Source organism: Physella acuta, unplaced genomic scaffold (assembly GCF_028476545.2).
Source record: "Physella acuta isolate Inbredline_101_S28 unplaced genomic scaffold, ASM2847654v3 ptg000165l, whole genome shotgun sequence".
Lineage (NCBI taxonomy): Eukaryota > Metazoa > Mollusca > Gastropoda > Physidae > Physella > Physella acuta.
This window is the reverse complement of record NW_026731684.1, coordinates 93,750-119,002: the sequence shown is the minus strand read 5'-3', so window position 1 is coordinate 119,002 and position 25,253 is coordinate 93,750. Positions and strand designations below refer to the sequence as shown.

At 34.8% G+C, this 25,253-nt stretch overlaps 1 protein-coding gene across 1 annotated transcript in view; it reads right to left on the bottom strand.

Moving 5' to 3' along the window:
• Nucleotides 1-7,507: 7,507 nt before the first annotated feature.
• Nucleotides 7,508-25,253, bottom strand: part of LOC131936015 (uncharacterized) — a 36,407-nt gene continuing 18,661 nt past the window's right edge. Inside the window, exons 13-29 of the mRNA XM_059292806.1 lie at nt 24,334-24,534; nt 23,192-23,338; nt 22,254-22,391; nt 21,298-21,466; nt 20,616-20,748; nt 17,263-17,373; nt 16,654-16,834; nt 15,896-16,127; nt 14,118-14,286; nt 13,020-13,119; nt 12,371-12,562; nt 11,851-11,970; nt 9,364-10,141; nt 9,020-9,074; nt 8,396-8,554; nt 8,054-8,154; nt 7,508-7,640 (exon numbers count right to left, since the gene is read on the bottom strand). Of these exons, the coding sequence (XP_059148789.1) occupies nt 7,508-7,640; nt 8,054-8,154; nt 8,396-8,554; nt 9,020-9,074; nt 9,364-10,141; nt 11,851-11,970; nt 12,371-12,562; nt 13,020-13,119; nt 14,118-14,286; nt 15,896-16,127; nt 16,654-16,834; nt 17,263-17,373; nt 20,616-20,748; nt 21,298-21,466; nt 22,254-22,391; nt 23,192-23,338; nt 24,334-24,534 (3,119 nt within the window). The remainder of the gene's footprint in view (nt 7,641-8,053; nt 8,155-8,395; nt 8,555-9,019; nt 9,075-9,363; nt 10,142-11,850; nt 11,971-12,370; nt 12,563-13,019; nt 13,120-14,117; nt 14,287-15,895; nt 16,128-16,653; nt 16,835-17,262; nt 17,374-20,615; nt 20,749-21,297; nt 21,467-22,253; nt 22,392-23,191; nt 23,339-24,333; nt 24,535-25,253) is intronic.

Sequence of the window (25,253 nt, the reverse complement as noted above, 5' to 3'; positions counted from 1 at the left end):
CACACTGGGCTATGAAAACCAATTGTCTGATTATAATATCCTTGGATTTATCTGCCCACACAGACATTGCGGTCTAATTAAAAAAAAAAGATGTAATCAAATACCTTGGTTCACTTTTTACACACTTATCCTTGAGTCTCATAGTTTTTATCCGAATACGTGTTTCTGCTATCATTAAATGAAATATTAACATAAAATTGTGAATTGCTAAGTGAAGTTAATGACGTAGCCAGGAATTACTCATGGGAGGGGTTAAAATAAAATGGTACCATATATATATATATATATATATATATATATATATATATATATATATATATATATATATATATATATATATATATATATATATATATATATATATATATATATATATATGTATAAGTATATGTATATATGTATATATATATATATATGTGTGTGTGTGTGTGTATATATATATACATATATATATATATATATATATATATATGAACCCCAAGAAGAAAATCCGAGGATAGCCTGACTCAGTTTAGTGAATGAATGTAATGCCCCATTGTATCCATAGACTACCTTACTGTTTAAAATGAACGTAGGCGCCATAGCGCTCATGGGATAACCCGAGGCGCCAAATCGGACCCTACATGGGTGCCGCCCATGCAAAACCTCCCCACAAGTATTCTCAACAATTTCCCAAAGTTTCCTGGTGATCTAATGAAAGGTGTAGTAATGCATAAAAGACAAATAAAATCTGACAAAATATATATGGAGGGTTTCATATTCATAGGGGCATGAGTTTATCTACGTTACCACTGGTGATTCAAGCCATTCTCATCATGAACACAAAATATCTCAATTCATATTATCTCAAGACCATTTACTCAAAATATCTCAATTCATATTATCTCAAGACCATTTACTCAATGCTTTTAAAGATGGACTACCCCAATACTGTTAGCTAAAAGCAGTTTAATTTTAGACAGATAATCTCAGAGTTGATTATCTTTAGACCGTTATCTCAATACTGATTATAAGAAGACTTATTATTTCAAGACCATTATCTCGAGACTAATTATCTACACATGATATAACTTTGCATCACAAATTGGGGCACATCAAGTAAGAACAGAAGAGAACAGAACATACAGAACAACATTACATCTTCTGGATTTATGCTAAGAGACAAATGAAGTGTTCTATACAAGATAAAACCCAATTGACTTCTGTTCTTACAAAGCAGCTGTCAAGATTTAAATGCAAAAAAAAAAATGATTTTAAGCGCAACTAGCTTTTTTATTACCACCAGTAGTGTTGAGTTAAAAGAACTTTGCAACAGGTCAATAGTTTCCTACTACAATCCCTTTGAGTACTACTTGGTTTACAACAAAGTGGTACAGCAGGCATCAGTAAAATTTAAAGTTGAATATTTTCTGCTTTATCTAGAGCGTACTTGACACATGAACAATAAGACCAGATTGATGGGATTAGGTAAAAGGAGTTCTATTTTATTTCTGCACACTTTGAACAAACTGTATTTTAATTCTTGTTTGTGTGTCTTCTTATAGATCTAGAGATACAGTTTTAAATGCTACAGCCATTATTCTATGTTAAATCAAACTATAGCACTTAAGACCTCAAACAAAAAATACACCACAGTGACACCACCCATCCCCTTCTTCAGCTTGGTCATTGGATGTCTGTTATTTCTGATATAAATCTGATGTTACTGAAACCATTGTTTATCGCAATATTTGATCTGTTAAAATGTAAAATTACTTCCAAGTTGTCCCCAATTTTATGCGTGTGTGTGTGTGTGTAAAAAAATGATTTTTTAAAAATTTAGTATTTAATAATACACTACTATTTAAATAACTGTTAAAAAAAGCAAGGGTCACTATATTTAGGAAGAGGCCCATGCTTTTCTTTATAGTTATTTTATTGCAAAGTTTTTTTTCTAGACATATATAGACATACATGTCACATGTGTTAATGCAGCATTAGCACTTGTAATACTTAGACAACTATTCAGCATAGATTTCTGTTTGTGGGTAACACAAAACAAGATCGAGGTCTGTGATAGACATCTATGCAGCATGGAATTATCTTTGTGGATAACACAAAACAATATTGAGGTTGTCTTTTCACTTCTTTTATTGAACAACTGTTTGAGTACTCACAATTACTCTAAATACAACAAGAAACCAGCTTGATGCTGCTTTTAACATGCAGTTTAAAATCTTTCTATCTTAGCAATCTGAAGTTTTGATTCCCAATAGTATTTCACATCTTTATTGATATAAACACAAGTTGAACACATCTTGAATTACATTAAGCATTATTTTATTGCATGTTTCACATTATGCTTACACGAACAACATTAGGATAACAGAAATTTGAGTTACCCTTATTCTGAAGAAATATCAGTGAAACAGATTTACATTTTTTGTGTATTTTAAAATACTAAATTAAAAACAGAAATTATTCTGAGATATTTTATATTAACATATGCATTAGCTTTTAACAACCTTCCCATTGGCCAGTAATGGTAAACCTGAAAAAAAAAAACCACTAGATCATAGATTTTTTTGTTTGCATTTTAAATTTGGAGAGTTGGGGGTTGCCAGATTTTTAGATCTTGGAATTTATGTTACCGGTTTTGTTCACAGAAATTAAGAATTGGCAGTTATAAAATCTCTGTGTTTAGAACCAATGAACTACAATTACATCCCCACTCCTTTCTAAATCAAACTGAATGTAGTACAGCAGTAAACCTATTGTGTTTAGATAACTAGCCAACAGGATGAAATATATAATTCTTAAACTAGTTAGACATTCATTTTGGTTGTATTATTATTTAAAAAAATAAATTACCCTTGTTATTAAAGTGAAAAAAAAAGAAACAATAAAAATGCGCAGGTATTAAACCAACATAAAAGATGTTGGGAAAAAATAAACATTATTTGTCTGGATTAAATATGAATAAAATATAATTTATTAATAAACAATTTTTTTTTATAATTGTCAACAAAACCTCATCCCAACAGTAATAGAAAAGTAGATCATCTTTAGGTTCCTTGAGAATTTTCATCAATAGCTTTTCGGATCTATAAATTTTAAAAGGAAAAGTTGAATTTATACATGAAAACATAACAACTGGGTTAATTACCTTTAGTTTAGGCTTGAAAAAAATAGCCTGCAATAGCAATAAAAAAAATAGCCTGCAATAGCAATTACTTTTAACTATTTAAAACAAAAGGAACAGTAGATTTTATAACAAACATTGAATGAGGAATATACTATAATAATGTTTAACTATATATTAAGACTAAGGCACAGTAGTTTTTTTTTTACAAACATTGAATGGAAAATAAACTATATTAATTATGTTTCACAATTTAATAATAAAAAAAGGCACGTTAGATTTTATTATAAACATTGAACTGAGAATCGCTGGATTAACAGTGTAAGCAGCTGTTATCAGGCAGTCATGTAGAAATTGGAGAGTAATACAGGCCTCATCAATAAAAAGCACATAGTTTAGCCAAAATTTTACAGTCCAGTCATCTATTGTTACCAAATGCTAGCTATGCTCCTCACCCCCCCCCCCCCCCCCAATCCACCATCTGGAATGTAAAAAAACGTATTTATATTATTGTTTATAACCTCTTAACTGCTCCCAACTTATAAGTCTTACCCCCCCCCCCCCCCCCCACCTCTCTTTAATCTTGTGCAGTTATTTATTAATGCACTCTAGACAAAATTTCAAGCAGTTGTATAGACAAATATCAAGCAGTCAAATACTTGCTGAATGTAAAAATGCCAACAAATCTGTCCAACAATTACACCATAGATAAAGCAATAAATGCATTTAATAAGAGATAGATTTAAAAAATTAAATAAATTAAAAAATTGTTTGACTAAAATGTCATCATTTGAAGAGATAAATGCTTCAATGAGATCTAGCCTTGAACTTGGGAAACATGGATTCCCTGGTGTAGTGGTTCTTAACCTGGGTCAGTCTAAGGGGTTCAATGGAAGTCAAGACACTCACCGAACTCATATAAAAAAAATATAATTTGCACAGATTTTGTCATCGCAGAAGATAGAACTAAAGGGTTTGGTGAAAGCGTATTTGAAACTAGTGAGGATTGGTACCTCCAAAAAGGCTAAGAACTACTGCCATAGTGTAAGGGATTGTGCGTATACTATTTTACACAAAATCATAACAGTGATCACCCTTTACCCCTATACACTCCTTCCCACTGCCTAACCTAAATATCATATTTTTATGACCACCAACTTTCCCAGATGGACATGGGACACAAATACATTTTAAAAAAGTAACATTCCCTTTTTGAACCAGATGGCCTATGAGCATGTGAAGTAAAGTTCACCTTTTTCTCAGCATGTGAAGGAATAGAGTGGTCAGCACTAAGTCCAGCCACCTTAACTGAGTGGACTCAGGGACATTCTACTGACTTTTAACCAGGATATGAACTCTAGACTTTTGGTTTGCAGTCCAGAAGCTCTACCCCTAGGCCACGCTGACTCATTACACAAAAACATTGCATTTTTTAAAAAAAATTACATTATGTTAGAGTAAATTACTAGAAAATCTTCACAGAAAAAACAGTAAAGGCAAATTTATATTGTGTTAGAAAAAGAAAGAATAAATTCATTGTGTGGACTTATCCATCCAATTCACAATAGCTTAAATGTAGCCAACCAAAAAAAATACTTAAAGGCATGTATGTAGGTAAAGGCTTGCTACCATCGTTAACATGGCAACAAAGGTTAATGTAGAGATCACACAACATGCTGTATATAACAATACTCTGTACCTCACCCAACTCCGTACAACATAAAAACAAAATAGTAAAAGGCCATTTTCTCCATCATGTCAGATAATATGTGCACAACCCCTAGCTGTTTGACTAACAATAGATAAACAAAATTATTTTATTCCAGTGCTCCTTAATCAAGGAGTCACTGTGTTCAACCCTTCCAAGACAGTGTACACTTTTGTATACATGAGATTTGACTGAATTTTATTCCAAGTAAAAATACCAATATTAATATTGTTTAGCCAAATTTATATTTCAGCACATCCTTGCTACATTAAAAACATGACGTTTTTTTATTGCTTTACATTTTACCACACAAAATGGATTTTAAGCTACTGGGGACCTCATTGAGGCCAAGTTGGAAAGGGTTAGTTGAGTTTATATAAACCAGAGTAAGTGGAATGTTATTTGTTTCATTTTTTACCACAATAATAACTGGAAATGGATATAAATTTAAAAATAATTGTAAAATAAAATGTAGAACTTTTCTAGTGTAAGATGATATGTAAGTTGATTCTTACAAATAAGGTAAGATCTCTGGAAAACTGAGATTTTCGTTGAATACATTTGTCATGTATCTTATTGAAACAAAATAAAATTACATCTTTATATTGAAACTTTCCTTAAATTCAAACAGATGTGAAACTCAACAGTTACAAGTTGGTGTGACAACAAAAACTTAACATTGAGAAAAAAAATAAACATTATTTTGCAAGTGATTGATATTATTTTTAAAAACAAAAAAAATATTTAGTAATTGAACATTTAGAACACCAATAAACATATGGCTGAAAAAAAGTGACATCATGCATAAGCAGTGATACAGTGAAAATTTACCTCCAACATTATATCCATCATTCACTGCAATACAACAAAGTTGAAAATTCAAGTCAATATTTTTCTACATCATCAGTTCACTAATAATAATTCACAACATATATAAGGCAGATTTATATTAGGACGTTTTAAAAAAATATTTTATAACATTCAGCTATTTAAAACTATCTGATGCTGTTTACATGTTGCAATTATGCATATAAATAATTAATACTTTTGTAATGAAAATGCAGTTTTAATAACAGTATTTTGAAACACTTTTTAGTCTTTACATATTTAAGTACCAGCAGACAAATGTTTCAATAACATCATTATTGCACTTTTCTAAATTTTTATCAGGTGAAAATTCATCTCTATTTATTGTTTGAGGATTAATTGATTTAAATAATTATATAAATGGCTGATAAACTACATTTTGGAAAAAAACTGATCGCTAGCCAGATTTTAAAATGAACATCTCGTTGTATATACAACAAATCTTCAATAGCTTTAAATGTTATTGGATTTTACAAATATAAAATTATAAATTTCTCACTCAGGTATAACTCAATTGATTAAAGACTAATAAAAAAACACTTTCAGTCAGTTTAGGAACAGTAAGCACAGTTTTGGGTCAAAACTAATAAAACCTTTATCACTCAGCTTTAATTAATTCAATTAACAATTAGTAATGGTGGATTATGTCATCATACAGCTTATAACCCAAACTCATGTATCATCCGGGTCCTTTAATTCAACTAGATCTGTTAAAGAGGGTGGGTTATGCTGCTCCACCCTCCTTAACCCTAACTCATCAATCTGATTAGTTTGTCTTTCCTCTCGTAGGTACCGCTCGTTATCCAAGCGTATTTTTAAAAGAAGAGATAAAATTTCTTTGTTTTTCTCATCATACACACTTGGTTCTTGAATGCCCTGAAAGTTGGTAGCAGCAGTAAAAATCTTCAGCTAGTAAATTAACAGCAAAAATAAAATTATACAGGTTAACCCATGTATTTCTGAGTAGTGAAGCTTATCTTGTGAGAGTGCTTCAATGGTTTATTTTTGCAGATATGGCTGCAGAGAATCAGCGGGACGCAAGCCAATAAACAGTTTAGACAAACTCATATCAACAATTTTTAAAAGTAAAATTAAAAAAAAATGTGTAATCAAATTATTTAGGTTTCATTTTTGAAATAGTTGTTTAGGTTTAGATTTATGTTTCTGTTTGTTAAGAATCATCATAAAATCACAGTCATCAAAAGCATACACTTTGAGTGTTAAAACTATTTACTATAGGCCTAGCTGTATGTGCTGGAAGTATTAACTTTAACATTTCTCCAAGAGTAATATGTCATGTTTTTCACTTTCTAATTTTTGATTTTTTTTTAAATTAGCGATTACTCAAATTACGTTATTACATTTTTGATGAATTAATTAATCATAAATGAGAACATTTTTTTTTATCTTTCCCAAGAATATTATTTATTCACAACTAAGTGAATTAAATGCTGTCTAATATTTTCATTAATTATTAAAAACAAATATTCACAATAAAGTTATCAGAATAATTTTTAAAAATGTAAAAAAAAAAAGTTTAGTCCTACCATAGCAGCAATGCTTTCAACCAGTGCAAACATCTGTCTGACAGTGGTCAGCAGGTTTGAAGCATTCCTCACTAGTATACGATCACCCTGTAAGAGAAACAATTAGTTTTGTACATTTTTAATATAAAAAACAGCTTCTCATTAATAGGATATTTAAAAATGGTTTACACATTAAATATTGGACACATTAAAAAAAAGATAACAATATTAGTAAATTTAAAATTTGAAAAATGATTTGTATACAGTAGGTATTTTAAAAGGAGCTTAGCAGTGAATGTGAAATGTGTTAGTTACCTGGTGAGACTTAGGGGAGTTGTGTAGAGCTGATGCTATAATCTGAAGCTGGGAGGAGCAGCCATTCATCTTCAATATGCAAAGATTTAGGTTGTCTGATAGCCTATTAAACAGCAGTTAAAAATCAGACTTACAGCATACACACACAGCAGTTAAAAGTTAGATGGACAAACAAACGCATAACAGTTTTTTTTTTGTTTTGTTTTAAAAGAGCAAGAGAAATGCCAAAGAAATTAAAATGTAAAATTAAATATTGAATTGATTAAATATTATCAAGCGAAACTTGAAAAAGAAAATACTCATAAACAGTTAAATTTAAAAAATAGAAAATACAAAGAAAGAAAACCTGAATAGCAATTAAAAGGAAAGTGTGTTTTGATAATTAAATTACTATTCTAGAATGCTGGTCTTAATTTTTAAGGAAACGCTAAAAATTTTATTTTACTTTCAAACTTTAAATTTTTTATTCAAGCTCATTTCCAAAACAACAAACTTTAAAAAAGAATTGTGACGCACCTATTTTTACCAGCCAGACTTAGCAGCCTGTTAGCAAAGGTCTCAATATCTTGGCTGTGTCTAACAATGGCAACTGCAGCAGCTATCACTTCTTCAGAGTTCTATTTAGAAAAAATAACATTTTTTTAAAAACTTCAGCTTCAACTTGAACTTATTTATCTGAATAAAATAAAACTAAATCATTTCATTAAAAAACAAAAAATTTTTTTTTCGTAAAATACATGATGCCAAACCCCTACATGTCGGCATATAGAAGTGTATTAAAATTTTAAGCATTATAAAAATTATGCCACAGAACTAAATTTAGATCAACAGAAAATGAAATAAAAATTATGATTTCACCTTGAGTGGTCCTTGACCTTTGGTAAACATGGCCATCTCAGAACACAATCTGGCCATTTCTAGAGCATCCTGTACAACTTTTGACCGACCTTGACCTTCAATGTCAGCCATCTTGTCTTGCCACTTATTCAGCTTTACCCCTAAAAACTGTGCATCTTTCTGTAAATAAACATTCATGTAAATATCACTCTGTTTCAAAAGTAATTAAACTGAGGAATTTATATTATTGTTGCCATAACAAAAAGTTTAAAATAGTTGGCATCTGTATAGAAAAAAATCATGACCTGAAAACTTACACTAAATTTAACTTAACGCAATTAAAGGAAAACATGTTTTTTGTTTATAATATAAATTGATGTTTGTTTTACTTTTTCATATTAGCACACTTTTATTAACTTTAATAAAACAATTAAAAATTATTTTTTTCCCAAAATGCTTCATAAATTTAGCTGATTGGTTTTTCAAAAATTATTCATGTTGTTTAATAAATGTAGTTAGAAAAAAATAAACAAAAGTATAAAAACCTGTTGTGATAAAAACTAAAACACTTTTTTTCATTCATTAAAAGTAATATTGCCCCGCTAATCTTTCTAATTGTTTAAAAAAAATTAAATTAAAACTTACCAGCAGCGAGTTGACTGATTTACCATTAGGTGATAAGACTGAGTCTGATAATGTTCTGCTCAGGACAATTGTATATAACAAAACATCATGAAAAAATAGATTTTTAAAAAAATAAAAAATAATAATCAGTCTAAATTAGTAAATATAAATATGCTGTTTGTTATTTCAAATAGATATATAGTATGAAATACGTTTTTAAAATTTAATTCTAATAATCAAGATTAATTTGAAATATTGAAAGGTAAAGGGTTAAAATTAAGCACAATTACAGATAGTAGTGATAACAGATACACAATGAATTATACTGTAGTTATATGAAGTAGCTTATAATGGCTGATACACACCTAGTGGGTGTTTCCTTGAATGATGCGCTGGCCCCTTGATTTGGTGGTGAGTGTTGATGTGTTTGGATATTCTGGTGAGTGGGTGTCTGTTGGGGTGGCAGGGAAGGGGTTAAAGTTGGGGGTGAATTATACAGTTGTGGTTGGATATTCTGGTGAGTGGGTGACTGTTGGGTTGACTGGGTTAAAGCTGGGGGTGAATTATACAGCTGTGGTTGGTGTGGTTGGATATTCTGGTGAGAGGGTGTGTGCTGAGATGGTTGGGTTAGGGTTATGGCTGGGGGCTGGTTCTGTGCTGTTTGCGAAGTTCCTGTTGATGAATATTGTGGGTGTGGTAGGAACTGTGGCTGCTGGTTGTGTGTGGGTTGGAATTGTGGATAATTTAGAGTTTGTGATTGGTGTGGCAGCAGTTGTTGGCCATGGTTGTTTATTGCAGGTTGTGTAAAGTTGCCAGGATGTACAATGTTGCCAGATTGTGTAAAGTTGTCAGGATGCACAATGTTGCCAGATTTTGAAAAGTTGCCAGGATGTATAATGTGGCCAGATTGTGTATAGTTGCCAGGTTGTACATAGTTGCCAGGTTGAGGCAACACTGTAGATCCATCCTGCAGATAATGTGGAAACAGCTGTGATGCCTGCAAGTTTACAGGCTGCTGCCCATTATGGGGGTGTTGCTGCACATTCTGTTCCTCCCTGACAGATGCATGTTGGTGCTGCACAGGTGAAACATAAGGACCTTGCATCACTGCAGCTCCACTTTGCTTGTTCAAGTTTTCAATTTCTTGAGGACAAAAAAATTACGTTACTCGTTAAAACTATCGTAGATATGAGATACTGATGTTTCTAATTGCTCAGCTAAATATCTGCACACATTTAGTTATGGACTTCTCAGATATGAACAGTGTTATTTTATTTAGTATAATATAAGTAGCCAACTGACTGTATCAACTTATAATAAATCTGTGGTACTGATGAAATATTTACCAGCTAAAGATATTATAAGACATGTAAATGTTTTTTAACACCATTATATGAAATAAAAGTGTTCTTTAACACCATTATAATATGGTAGTGATTCTTAACACCATTATATGTGATAGAAAGAGTTCCTTAACACCATTATAATCCTTAACACCATTATAATATGGTAGGGATCATTAACATCATTATATGAAATGAAAATGTTCCTTAACATCATTTTATGTGATAAAAAGAGTTCCTTAACACCATTATATGTGATAAAAAGAGTTCCTTAACATCATTATAATATGGTAGGGATCATTAACATCATTATATGAAATGAAAATGTTCCTTAACATCATTATATGTGATAAAAAGAGTTCCTTAACACCATTATATGTGATAAAAAGAGTTCCTTAACCCCATTATAATATAGAAGTGTATAACACCATTAAGAGATAAAGGAGATCCTCAGCCGATAAACAGACCCTTGCTATGTATAACAAAAGCAGTCTTCTTCAAACAGACAGACCACATCAATAAACTCAGTGGTCCCTGTCAGTTTTAACAATGTTTTTTTATACTGATCAAAGAACATATCAGTCATAATAGAGGCGCTAACCACATCCATTTTGTAATAAATTAATTAAAGAACATACCAGTGATAAAAGAAGTAGTAAGCAAATCCATTTTATAAAAATGAAAGAACATACCAGTGATGATAGAGGCCCTAACCCCATCCATTTCATATCAAATTAAAGAACATACCAGTGATAATAGAGGCCCTAATTCCTTCCATTTCATATCAAATTAAAAAACATACCAGTGATAATAGAGGCCCTAATTCCTTCCATTTCATATCAAATTAAAAAACATACCAGTGATAATAGAGGCCCTAATTCCTTCCATTTCATATCAAATTAAAAAACATACCAGTGATAATAGAGGCCCTAACTCTATCCATTTCATATCAAATCAAAGAACATACCAGTGATAATAGAGGCCCTAATTCCTTCCATTTCATATAAAATCAAAGAACATACCAGTGATAATAGAGGCCCTAATTCCTTCCATTTCATATCAAATTAAAAAACATACCAGTGATAATAGAGGCCCTAATTCCTTCCATTTCATATAAAATCAAAGAACATACCAGTGATAATAGAGGCCCTAATTCCTTTCATTTCATATCAAATTAAAAAACATACCAGTGATAATAGAGGCCCTAATTCCTTCCATTTCATATCAAATTAAAAAACATACCAGTGATAATAGAGGCCCTAACACCATCCATTTTAGAACAAATAAAATAACATACCAGTGATAATAGAGGCCCTAACTATCCATTTCATATCAAATCAAAGAACATACCAGTGATAACAGAAGTACTAACCAAATCCATTTTATAAAATTAAATAACATACCAGTGATAATAGAGGCCCTAACCCCATCCATTCATAACAAATTAAATAACATACCAGCTAATAGAAGTACTAACCAAATCTATTTTATAAAAATCAAAGAACATACCAGTGATAATAGAAGCCCTAACCCCATCCATTTTCCTCAAGTGTAGCACCAGCTTCTTGACTCTGGCCGCCCACAACACTGATAGAGTGTTCACATCAGCCTCTGTGATCTCATTGGAAACTGGTAAGTCAACAATAAATCGTTAGCTCAATTTTACTCACACAAAAAACTTGGTACAGTTTTCATAGATAAGTTGACAAGTAAATTATGGTACATTTAATCTACTGAAATATCTGTATATTAATTTTCTACCCTTGGAATGGTGTTGTGTGTTTGGAAATTTAGTTTTAAAAAGCTACAAATTTGTGAAGTGAATATTACTATGGATTTTTTTGTTTGTAATCTCTACTTCTTTATTTAAATTATTTAAAAAAAAAAAATCAAAAAATGTTTTTAGATCTATGTGATTCAAAATCTTTACCCAAATAAACATATGATTATAGAAGCAAACATCATGTCAAAAATGAAGTGATAGATAAGAAGGCAAGGTCCTCAAGAATGGAAAAAGTATTACATTCACCTCTAATGACTCTCTCCACCTCTGAGGTCAGTTTTGAGACAGTGTCCAATGTGGACCTGATGACCGCCCGCTTGGTGAGGTCAGGGCAAGTCTGTATAGCCTTCAGGGCTTTCTGTTTGAGGTCATTGCTTGTCTCCACAAGTACATTGGTCAGCATGTGTCTATACTGAAGTTTTAATTCTTCCTTCAGATCTGAGATATATACAAACATGAAAACATGTGTATGGTACATGAGGATTAAACAGGGTAGGGTACAAACAACATTCACCCCCATTCAGTGGTGTAGCGAGGTCGGGTGTCACCCGGTGTAGCACTTAATGGTGTCACCCACCAGAGGCGTAGCGACCCTTCCCGGTCCCCGGGACAAACTTTTTCGATTTGCAACCCCCCCCCCCCCCCCAAAAACTTTCAATTTGCACCCCCCCCCTCTCCACCCTTGTCGGGATTTGTCAACTTTGCGTTAAGACTTTTTAGCACTCGAATTAATCGCTTAATTAAGTGGAATTATCATTTTTCTCTATATATTTTGCTATTTTTTGCCTGGGTGTCACCCCCCTGCCCCCCCTCGCTATGCCACTGCCCCCATTCATCCCCCCCTCACATGTTGACTACAATATACTAAAACATGTTGCAGAATGAAAAAGTTTACCATCATCAGAGATGATGTTCTGTGTATCAGTGAGCAGCTGATGTACAAACCCCATGTATTCATAACAGTTGTGGCATACCATGTCTTGAGTATCAAGGGCCTGTACATTCACAAAATTGTTATAGAATCAGAACATCGTTTAATGAAAACTTTGTATTAAATTAATTTTCAATCAATTTTCCATTTATTGTTTGCTAATAATATAAATGCATAAAATGTTCATATTTCCCTATACTGTATGTCAATTCTACCCATTTATAGGTAAACTATTTTATCAAGAATATTAATTTTCAATTAATAGATTTCATTTATTGTATGCTGTACATTTATATGTCAAACATTTTATCAACATTTTATATTACATTAATTTTCAATGAATAGATATCATTTACTGTCTTGTATGTTGTACATATGTACATTTATATGTCAACCATTTTATCAACATTTAATATAACTATTACATTAGTTTTCAGTAAATAGTTTCCCTATTAAAACTACTAATTGTCTTTAATTCTTAGAGTTCAGTTTTAACTAATTAAAAAAAGAGTAATTTTAACGGTAGTAATCTAGCTTTGTAGCCCCATAATTCAGGCCCATGTACTATGACTAGAGCCAAGATAAGGGTAAGGACCAGGGTAGTCTTCTGTTTTTTTCTTAATGTGTAATATTGGAGGGGATTTCCTCCCACACTATCAAGTATTGCATGTCAACATGAAGAACTGAAGCCAACAGGGATGTCTTGGGAGATGACAAAATTAATAACCGGGGATCGGACGAAATGGAAGAAAATGGTGGAAGCCTTATGTTCCATAAGGAGCAAAGAGGACTAAGTCAAAGTCATGTCAACATGCTAAGTGCCATATTATCTGGTGACTCTGACTTCCTCCTGCTCTTCTTTCTGGAAAAGTATCCATAGCCTTTGTCTACCATCCACCCAAGAACACTCTGCAAGGCAAATATGCACTCTCAAGATTAACCACATGATCCGCCCATCAGGGTAGAGATAATAGTCAAACAAATATCTTTACTATTTCCTTGCAGGAAAATAAACTAGAAACCACTTTCCGTTACTAAAAAACCCATATTTTTTATATTTACCTTTTCAATCCATCTGCTTTTAGCCATTTCAAAAGATGCTTTTGAAAAATGACTTGTGTGAATGGAATCACTAAGGCTGACTGGTTGCTTGGCAACGGTCAACACATCAGACAGGGCTATTTTTAGATCAGTGACAAGCTGTTCACTTCTGGCCTTTAAGGTTGTGTCACTGTAAACAAAGTTTTAAGTTCAAATAGTTAGGGAAAAGGTGGTAGGTGTCAAGGGTTGATTGGTGTGGGTGTCAGGATGATTGGTGCATTGTGTTAAGGGGCTGTGTTAATGTGATTGGTGTGGATGTTAATGTGATTGGTGTGAATGTTGATGTGATTGGTGTGGATGTTAATGTGATTGGTGTGAATGTTGATGTGGTTGATGTGGATGTTGATGTGATTGATGTGGATATTGATATGATTGATGGGGATGTTGATGTGATTGGTGTGGATGTTGATGTGGTTGGTCTAGATGTGGTTGGTGTGGATGTTTACGTGATTGGTGGATGTTGATGTGGTTGGTCTAGATGTGATTGGTGTGGATGTTGATGTGATTGGTGTGGAATGTTGATGTGATTTGTGTGGATATTGATGTGATTGGTGTGGATGTTGAAGTGATTGATTTGGATGTGATTGGTGTGGATATTGATGTGATTGGTGTGGATGTTGATGTGATTGGTGTAGATGTTAAAGGGATTGTTTGGGTGTGATTGGTGTGGATATTGATGCGATTGGTGTGGATGTTGATGTGATTGTTGGGGGATGTTGATGTGGTTGGTGTGGATGTTGGTGTGGTTGGTGTGGTTGTTGAAGTGATTGGTGTGGTTGTTGATGTGATTGGTGTGGATGTTTATGTGATTGGTGTGGATGCTGATGTGATTGGTGGGGATGTTGATGTGATTGGTGGGGGTGTGGATGTGATTGGTTGGAATGTTGATGAGATTGATGTGGACATTGATGTGATTGTTCTTGATGTGATTGGTATGAATGTTGATGTGATTGGTGTTGATGTTCATGCGACTGTTGTGGATGTTGATGTGATTGGTGTGGATGTTGATGAGATTGGTGTGGATGTTGATGATATTGGTGTGGATGTTGATGAGATTGGTGTGGATGTTGATGTGATTGGTGTGGAATGTTGATGTGAGAGGTGTGGATGTTGATGAGATTGGTGTGGATGTTGATGTGATTGGTGTGGATGTTGATGTGATTGGTGTGGATGTTGATGAGATTGGTTTGGATGTTGATGAGATTGGTGTGGATGTTGATGAGATTGGTGTGGATGTTGATGAGATTGGTGTGGATGTTGATGTGATTGGTGTGGATGTTGATGAGATTGGTGTGGATGTTGATGAGATTGGTCTAGATGTGATAGGTTGGGGATGTCGATGTGATTGGAGTGGGTGTCAAAATTTTTTAAAATTCATTTAGGAAATATTTAAAAAGCAAAGGATTTATTAAGAAAAGGGGATTTGTGGTTGGCATCTTCATTTAAAAAAAAAACATTTTTGTAAATATTACTTTGGTATAAATGGTTTTTTACTCCTTGATAGGAACAAAAAGACAATCTGATCAACAACAGCAAGACCAAGTCACTATACAATCAATGTTTTCTAGAAGATTTACCCAATTACCAAACTAATTCTAGAAAACCTCACACAAACCATCATACGGTGATGACATACTCAATCACCGTACTAACTCTAGAGACATAGTTAATCCCTCACACAATCCAACATACAGAGTCACTACACAGCCAATCTCTGCACAATCTAAACCTTAACTTACCCAATCACCACACAATCCACCAATTCTAGAAGACAGTTTGTCTCCTTATCAAAAACATCAGCAGTCCTGGTCCTGTCCTTTGTCAAACCATGTAAACACTGAAGTTTCTTCAGCCCTGTCTCTTCCATCTCTCTAGCAATGTCTTCAAACTCTGACATGATGCAGGTCATCAAAACTGACCAATCACGACAAGCCACACTTAGCTGCCACCAATCATTAACTGCTCTTTCATCTAAAAAAAATTATTATAACATGACATATTTATTATTAATCATTTATGTTATACTATTTAAGTTCTTTTTTTTATGGGTAAAAAAATTAGTCACAATATGCATAAATCATTTTTGTTATACTAGTTAAGTGCTTTTTCATTTGAAAAAAATGAGAATTAGAAAGATAATATTTATAAAAAATAATTTGTTGAACTATGTATGTTCTATTTTTATCTGTGTAAAAAATAATAGTAACAATTCATATTATTTATTAGAAATAACTTATGTTACACTATTTAAATGCTCTTCATCTGTAAAACAAACAAGACATTATTTATTAGCAACATAATTCGTGTTATACTACATAACATTTCGTATCAAAACAAGAGATCAATTGCAATATGATGTTAAAACATTTCCTAACTAGAAAGAAATATTTTTTTAATTAAAGCAACAATGTAATACTATTTAAAACAAAAACAGTATTAAATACAAAACATATGTTGTGATTTTTAAATTAGGTAAAAACAAATGAAGGCATCAAACCTGAAATGGCAGTAACATCCACTGTAGTTTTGATGGTTATGGATAAATTCTCAATTTCGTTGCGGGAGGCAGTGATGAACTCCATCTTCTCATTGCCTTTCTCCAAGTGTTTGGCTGACAAGAGAAAGGCTTTCTCCAATAGCTGGCACACCTCCATTTGTACTGACATTAAGGCTTTCATCTGTTGACAGATACAAGGGAAGTAGATCTTTAATGACAAGAAATTGTAACGTAGAATAGATTTTTTACAAATAATAATTAGAAAAAATCTTTATGTGTATCTTTGACAATCAAAACATAAATGTAAAACACTTTAGACTCTATATGGATATTATACACATTTTAAAAAATTTATTTAGGCCTATATAATATTTATTTTTTACAAAATAAAAATATTAGACTTCAAAATAATTTTTTAAAAATCAATAACAATGTCAAAGGAAGCTTTGCTTTTTTTAAAACAAAAGTTAAATCGATTTCATTTCACTTAAATATAAATGCGTAATCAAATTCACATTATTATAACAAATAAAAATTGCACAAACAAATAGAATACTAAACCACATATTTTACAAAAGAAAATATAGCAGTTTGGTTTAATTTGAGTACCTGTTGCTTTAATTCACTGTCATTTCTTTCTTCAATAAGTTTAGGTAAACTGCTTGTCATAGTTAACCATTTGTTGCAGGTCACATCAATGATCAACCTGGCTCTGTTCACCTGAGAATTAAAATGCAACATTTTTACTAAAATTTACATCAGAAGACAAACAAAATAAATAAAAAGGATTTTCTTTGTCTTTTAAAGCATTTATCTGATTTAATTTAAAATGTATGGTTTTCCAGTCTAATTTAATTACATATGCTAAATTATTCATTACGGTGAAAGCTTAGTCTGCAACCCTTGCTAAAAATAATTTATCCTTATGGGTGACGTGTTTAGGTGGTAGACTGCTATCCCGTAAGTCATGAGTTTGGATTCTAGGCTTGAGTTCATAGGACGCCAGTGAGTCTACCTAACTCAAATGGGTACCTGACTTACTTGAGGGAAAATTACGGTAGCTGGGGGATGGAGCACTAGACTGATAACCTGAAAGTCTCAAGTTCAAATCCAGGTTTATATCAGTAGAACGTCCCTTAGTTAACCCAGCTCAAATGGGTCCCTGAGTTTACCTAACTCAAATGGGTACCTGACTTGCGTGAGGGAAAATTACGGTAGCTGGGGAACGGAGTGGTCAGTAGAGCACTAGACTGATAACCTGAAAGTCTCAAGTTCAAACCCAGGTTTAAGTGAGTAGAACATCCCTTAGTCAACCCAGCTCTGATAGGTACCTAGATCATGTTAGGGAAAATAAATTCGGCTGGGCAAAGTGCTAACCACACCTTGCATTCATATGTCAAGGTCCAGAAACATATGAACTCTACTTCCTTTACCCAATGTGTCACTAGATCTAAAGAGGATTCTTTACTTTACAGTAGCTGGACTGGAAATCACTTAATATGTAGCAGTAATTGAAACAGAAGATCTACTTAATCTGTTCCAGGTGTCTTTGGTACAGATGGGGGGGGGGGGGGGGTGAGGGAAATGAAACAGAAGGTATAATCTACTTAATCTGTTCCAGGTGTCTTTGGTACAGATAGGTGGGGGGGGGGGGTGAGGGAAATGAAACAGAAGGTATAATCTACTTAATCTGTTCCAGGTGTCTTTGGTACAGATGGGGGGGGGGGGTGAGGGAAATGAAACAGAAGGTATAATCTACTTAATCTGTTCCAGGTGTCTTTGGTACAGATGGGGGGGGGGGGGGGTGAGGGAAATGAAACAGAAGGTATAATCTACTTAATCTGTTCAAGGTGTCTTTGGTACAGATGGTGGGGGGTGAGGGAAATGAAACAGAAGGTATAATCTACTTAATCTTTTCCAGGTGTCTTTGGTACAGATGGTGGGGGGTGAGGGAAATGAAACAGAAGGTATAATCTACTTAATCTGTTCCAGGTGTCTTTGGTACAGATGGGGGGGGGGGGGTGAGGGAAATGAAACAGAAGGTATAATCTACTTAATCTGTTCCAGGTGTCTTTGGTACAGATGGGGGGGGGGGGGTGAGGGAAATGAAACAGAAGGTATAATCTACTTAATCTGTTCCAGGTGTCTTTGGTACAGATGGGGGGGGGGGGGTGAGGGAAATGAAACAGAAGGTATAATCTACTTAATCTGTTCCAGGTGTCTTTGGTACAGATGGGTGGGGGGGTGAGGGAAATGAAACAGAAGGTATAATCTACTTAATCTGTTCCAGGTGTCTTTGGTACAGATGGGGGGGGGGGGGTGAGGGAAATGAAACAGAAGGTATAATCTACTTAATCTGTTCCAGGTGTCTTTGGTACAGATAGGTGGGGGGGGGGGGTGAGGGAAATGAAACAGAAGGTATAATCTACTTAATCTGTTCCAGGTGTCTTTGGTACAGATGGGGGGGGGGTGAGGGAAATGAAACAGAAGGTATAATCTACTTAATCTGTTCCAGGTGTCTTTGGTACAGATGGGGGGGGGGGGTGAGGGAAATGAAACAGAAGGTATAATCTACTTAATCTGTTCCAGGTGTCTTTGGTACAGATAGGTGGGGGGGGGGGGGGGGTGAGGGAAATGAAACAGAAGGTATAATCTACTTAATCTGTTCCAGGTGTCTTTGGTACAGATGGGGGGGGGGGGGGGGTGAGGGAAATGAAACAGAAGGTATAATCTACTTAATCTGTTCCAGGTGTCTTTGGTACAGATGGGTGGGGGGGGGTGAGGGAAATGAAACAGAAGGTATAATCTACTTAATCTGTTCCAGGTGTCTTTGGTACAGATGGGGGGGGGGGGGTGAGGGAAATGAAACAGAAGGTATAATCTACTTAATCTGTTCCAGGTGTCTTTGGTACAGATAGGTGGGGGGGGGGGGGGGGTGAGGGAAATGAAACAGAAGGTATAATCTACTTAATCTGTTCCAGGTGTCTTTGGTACAGATGGGGGGGGGGGGGGGGGTGAGGGAAATGAAACAGAAGGTATAATCTACTTAATCTGTTCCAGGTGTCTTTGGTACAGATAGGTGGGGGGGTGAGGGAAATGAAACAGAAGGTATAATCTACTTAATCTGTTCCAGGTGTCTTTGGTACAGATGGGGGGGGGGTGAGGGAAATGAAACAGAAGGTATAATCTACTTAATCTGTTCCAGGTGTCTTTGGTACAGATAGGTGGGGGGGGGGGGGGGGTGAGGGAAATGAAACAGAAGGTATAATCTACTTAATCTGTTCCAGGTGTCTTTGGTACAGATAGGTGGGGGGGGGGGGGTGAGGGAAATGAAACAGAAGGTATAATCTACTTAATCTGTTCCAGGTGTCTTTGGTACAGATGGGGGGGGGGGGGGTGAGGGAAATGAAACAGAAGGTATAATCTACTTAATCTGTTCCAGGTGTCTTTGGTACAGATAGGTGGGGGGGGGGGGGGGGTGAGGGAAATGAAACAGAAGGTATAATCTACTTAATCTGTTCCAGGTGTCTTTGGTACAGATAGGTGGGGGGGGGGGGTGAGGGAAATGAAACAGAAGGTATAATCTACTTAATCTGTTCCAGGTGTCTTTGGTACAGATGGGGGGGGGGGGGGGGGTGAGGGAAATGAAACAGAAGGTATAATCTACTTAATCTGTTCCAGGTGTCTTTGGTACAGATAGGTGGGGGGGGGGGGGTGAGGGAAATGAAACAGAAGGTATAATCTACTTAATCTGTTCCAGGTGTCTTTGGTACAGATAGATGGGGGGGGGGGGGGTGAGGGAAATGAAACAGAAGGTATAATCTACTTAATCTGTTCCAGGTGTCTTTGGTACAGATAGGTGGGGGGGGGGGGGGGTGAGGGAAATGAAACAGAAGGTATAATCTACTTAATCTGTTCCAGGTGTCTTTGGTACAGATAGGTGGGGGGGGGGGGGTCCTTACTGAGTGGGCCCAGGACATGGCTCTGGCCAGGAGTTCTTGTGTGGCTGTTGTCTCCCCTAGTGTGGCAAACTTGACCATCTGGATCACCTCGGTGGCCAGTTTGTCCACTTCATGCACCAAATCAATCAGCTCACTTTAAAACACAATAGTTAGTAAAATAGTCATTAATATATTCATTAAATATAGGAGCTTAATTCAAAAGTATAGTTCTACTAAGGAGCAGGTGGTGCAATATAATGTCACAAAAAGTTTATTATGAAGTTAGGGTCAGAAATAGTTTTAATGGTACTCAAGTCATCAGCTTTAGAGACCGGAAAAAGGGTACATATCACTTCCAGTTACCAGAAACCACTCAAAAGTTGATAGAAAACTAAAAAAATTTATAAAACACTTATATATGAAATTTGGTCAACATAACTGAAACAGTACTCAAGTTATCGCATTTACACACACTGAAAGAGAGGATAGCAAAACTTAATTTTTTTGGCTTCGGAAGGTTATAAAACATCTACATTTGTCAATATCTCAATTTAGATATTTTGCACAATTACAATACATTCTCGATTTTCTGTATACGATACATTGGGGGAGGTTTTAAACTGCAAAAGCTATTAAAATCTATTTTTATTTTTCTGTCAGAGTATAAAAAAAGTAAAAATTATATATCTATGCAATTGATCACCTTTTCTTGATGACATGCGAGCAATGTGCCACTAGCGTCTCAGAGTTTTCAATGACGTGATTGGTCCAGCTCAAGAGGCTGTGTGTCAGGTCCTCAACAGCCTTGCCCTCCCTAGCAGCACACTTGGTTAGCAGCTTCTTCACCAGGCCGTAGATTTCAGCTACTGCTCCTAGGAGGGGAGATAATGATGAAGACTTTGTTATATTGTCTGAGATTGGTTACTGTTACTGACATGTTGTTTGGGGCTGGAGATTTTTCAGTTGTTTGGTTGGAGAGGTTGATTGGAGTCAATAAAGTTAAAGTCTGAAAAGTTGACATTCCCCGGGACAAGTGAAGTAGAGTTCACCTGTAACCTCTGAATATGAAGGGTTACTGTGGTCAGAGCAATGCCCAGCTGCTTTTGCTTTCCCTAATGTAGGTCAGGTACCCAACAGAGCTGGGTGGACTCACGGAATCTCTATTGACTTGAACCCAGATTTTAAACTCTCTAGACTTTTAGCAGTTGTATGCTCTACCATTTAACCAGGCCATCCCATGATTTAAGTTTAATAAACAGACTCTTTTGTTGTTAGGTTGGAGAGGATGATTTTAGTCTACGTTAAAGAAATTGATTTTTTAATGTTTAGTTGGAGAGGTTGATTTTAGACTAGGTTATAAAAATTAGCTTCTCCAACTAAACAAAAATAAAATGATTTTTTATGGTCAGGTTTAACTTTAATGTTGACAATTTCGCATCATAGCTGTGCCAACAATTAAATGGACTTGACTAACTTCTATGAGAACCATCAGGTTGATTAAAATGTTAGAAGAGAAAACAAAATCTTAAGGAAATGAATACCGAGAGCTTGCAGAGTCCTAACTAGAGAAGAAGCTAACCTTGAGACTAAGCAAGCAACTCAACTTGACCAGATTAAAGAAGAAATATTTTATACACTCAATAATTGTTAAATATTTGCCTCCTTCAAGTTCCTTTTCTTTAAAAATCTGAGGAAAGTCAAACATATTTTCAGCTGTGGGCTTGGAAGATTTCGTTGGCTGTTCTTGTATATGGAGGTTGCTAAAATCTGAAGGCAGTTTCTTGGATTGTCTTTCCTCTACAAAAAGACAAATATCAAATTAACATCACAATAATGTTTAAAGCATGCCAAAAAATAAAAATAATTTATGTATTTAGTACATTAAGTGGTATTGTTTTGCATTTTAAGTCATGCTAAGGTTTGTAAGGGTATGGATAGTCCATTATAGTTCCATGACCATAGTGTATTTTTCTGACATATTTTATCATGGAATATTTATTTTATAGACGTTTATCTTGGTGATGTTCTGTACAGAGATATTTTATCCTTAGGATGTTTTGTCCTGGGATATTTTACCCCGGGATATTTTGTCCTGGGGTATTTTACCCCGGGATATTTTGTCCTGGGGTATTTTACCCTGGGATATTTTGTCCTGGGGTATTTTACCCTGGGATATTTTGTCCTGGGGTATTTTACCCTGGGATATTTTGTCCTGGGGTATTTTACCCTGGGATATTTTGTCCTGGGGTATTTTACCCTGGTATATTTTGTCCTGGGGTATTTTACCCTGGGATATTTTGTCCTGGGGTATTTTACCCTGGGATATTTTGTCCTGGGGTATTTTACCCTGGGATATTTTATTCTGGGGATGTTTTGCCACTGGGATATTTTGTCCTGCAAATATTTTATACTGTTACATTAACCTGGTGGCTATTTCTATTTTAAAAAACTAGGCTTTCTTCATTTTAAGGAGATACATCTAGATTTTTAATTTATTATTATTCTTAACTTTCTTTATGCCAAAATGGTATGTTTTGCTCATTGTTTTAAATTACCTGAGTGTCAAGCAAAAAAACAAAACAAACATAATCTCTAACCTTCTCTCTTGTTTTTATCATCCTTATTCATCCCACCAATCACTGGCATCTCTTTAGCTTTCATTAGTTCTTTCATTCTTGCTTCAAAGTCTTCTTTTGTTCTATCTTTAACTACTGTGGCTGTTCCTAGTGTCTTCAACTTGCCTTCTTTAAGACAAAAGAATAGGTAATTTAGTGCATGTCTTAATTTTACCACATCTGTGAACCAGTTTCGTACAGATAACTTTATTTAATATTATATACAAAGCTATTGCTTTGTTTATAAAATTGTCAAATTAAAGTTTCAACCTATGAAGACATGACCTAAGCGTTAGAGTACTACACTACAAATGCAAAAGTATCAAGTTGGAATACAGGACCAAGTCAGTAGAACATCCCTGAGTCCACCCAACTCTGATGGGTATCTAACTCATGTTAAGGTAAGTAAAGGTGGCTGGTCAAAGTGCTGGCCACACCTTCCCTTCATATAATGAGGTCAAGAAACAAATGAACTCCACTTCGTCTACCAAAGGATTGCTAGGTCTAAAGTGGATTCTTTACTTAACAATGAAAACATGTTGGGTGGTGTGCTGGAAGAGGCAGAAAGGATAGGATAGAGCTGATCAATGCTGATTAGAGTGGCAGGGAAACTGTGGAGATAGGAAAACTGAAATGGAGGCCCTATGTTCCTCAAGGAGCAAAAAGGAATAATGATGATGATACTAATAACACAGACGTAGCGACACATTCAGACGCCAAGGGCGAACTATCAATTTTGTGCCACCCTCTCTCCCAATTATATATAGTTATTCAAGTAGACCAAAAAAATAACGCCTACCCTCCACCCCCTTAATTAGTAAAGACCAAGGATGTTTTCTACCAGTCACTAGCCTATAACTATCTTTACTTTGGTTTTACACAATTTATGTAGAAAAGAGTTAAATTATAAAAAGCATCTGCATTCATTAAGACTAATTGCAATTAAAATATCAGTCAGCTAACACAATGCTTTAATCAATATAAAAAAAACCACCTCTATTCATTAAGACTAATTACAATTAAAATATCTGTAAGTTAACACAATGCTTTAATCAAAATAAAAAAAACCCATCTCTATTCATTAAGACTAGTTACAATTAAAATATCCGTAAAGATTTACTTACCTGAGTGTCCTGACCTTTGCTTGAACAACAACCTCTTGTGGCTCAATATGTGTGGGTGTTTTTTCACATCCAAGCCTTCCCTTAAGCTCTTCAAGTCCTGAAGGACAATCTTCAGCCTCCGTTCTACAGTGTCCTGTTGCTTTGGTGTTGGGTCCTTGGTCTGCAGTAGCTCAATGTACACAGCATCAGCCTCAGACAAACCTGCTCAGGGGAATATGTGGGTCAATAAAGTAATCACATTAAAACCTAGCTCCTTACTGATGCACTTTATCACTACATGTAGGGGTAAAAAAAAAAGTAAAGTTTCCCTTTCAAACCTGACTGTCTATAGGGCAAGTGAAGTAGAGTTCCTTTGTTTCTGTGACCTCGGCATATGAAGAGATAGTGTGGTCAGCACTATGCCCAATCGCCTTTACTTTCCCTAACATGACTGACTTACGGGTTAGCAGTCCAGCTCTCTACCGCTAGGCCACTCCGTCCCACACATGTAGGGGTGGTGTGGTCAAATGGTAAAGCATTTTGGCTGCTACCCGAAGGTTCCAAGTTCGGGTCTTGGTTTGACTTATGATAGTAGGGCGTTCTTGAGTCCACCTAGCACTGATGGGTACTTGACTTATGTTGGGGAAAGTAAAGGGGCCAGAGCATAATGCTAATCACATCATCCCTTCATTTGCCAAAATCATGAAACATATTAATTCAAAATCATCTACCCAATGGATTGCTAGGTTTGAAGAGGAATCTTTACATTTATCACTACGTATTCATAATTTTATAGTTCAACTTAAATGTAAAAAATATAGTCTATGACAGCAGTGATGATATACATTCACACGTGAATAAAGTAATCACGTACTGATTCACGTGAAGCACATTTAGCTCTTTTATGTGGGCTTCAATTGGCTTAGCATTGTGCTCTGAAT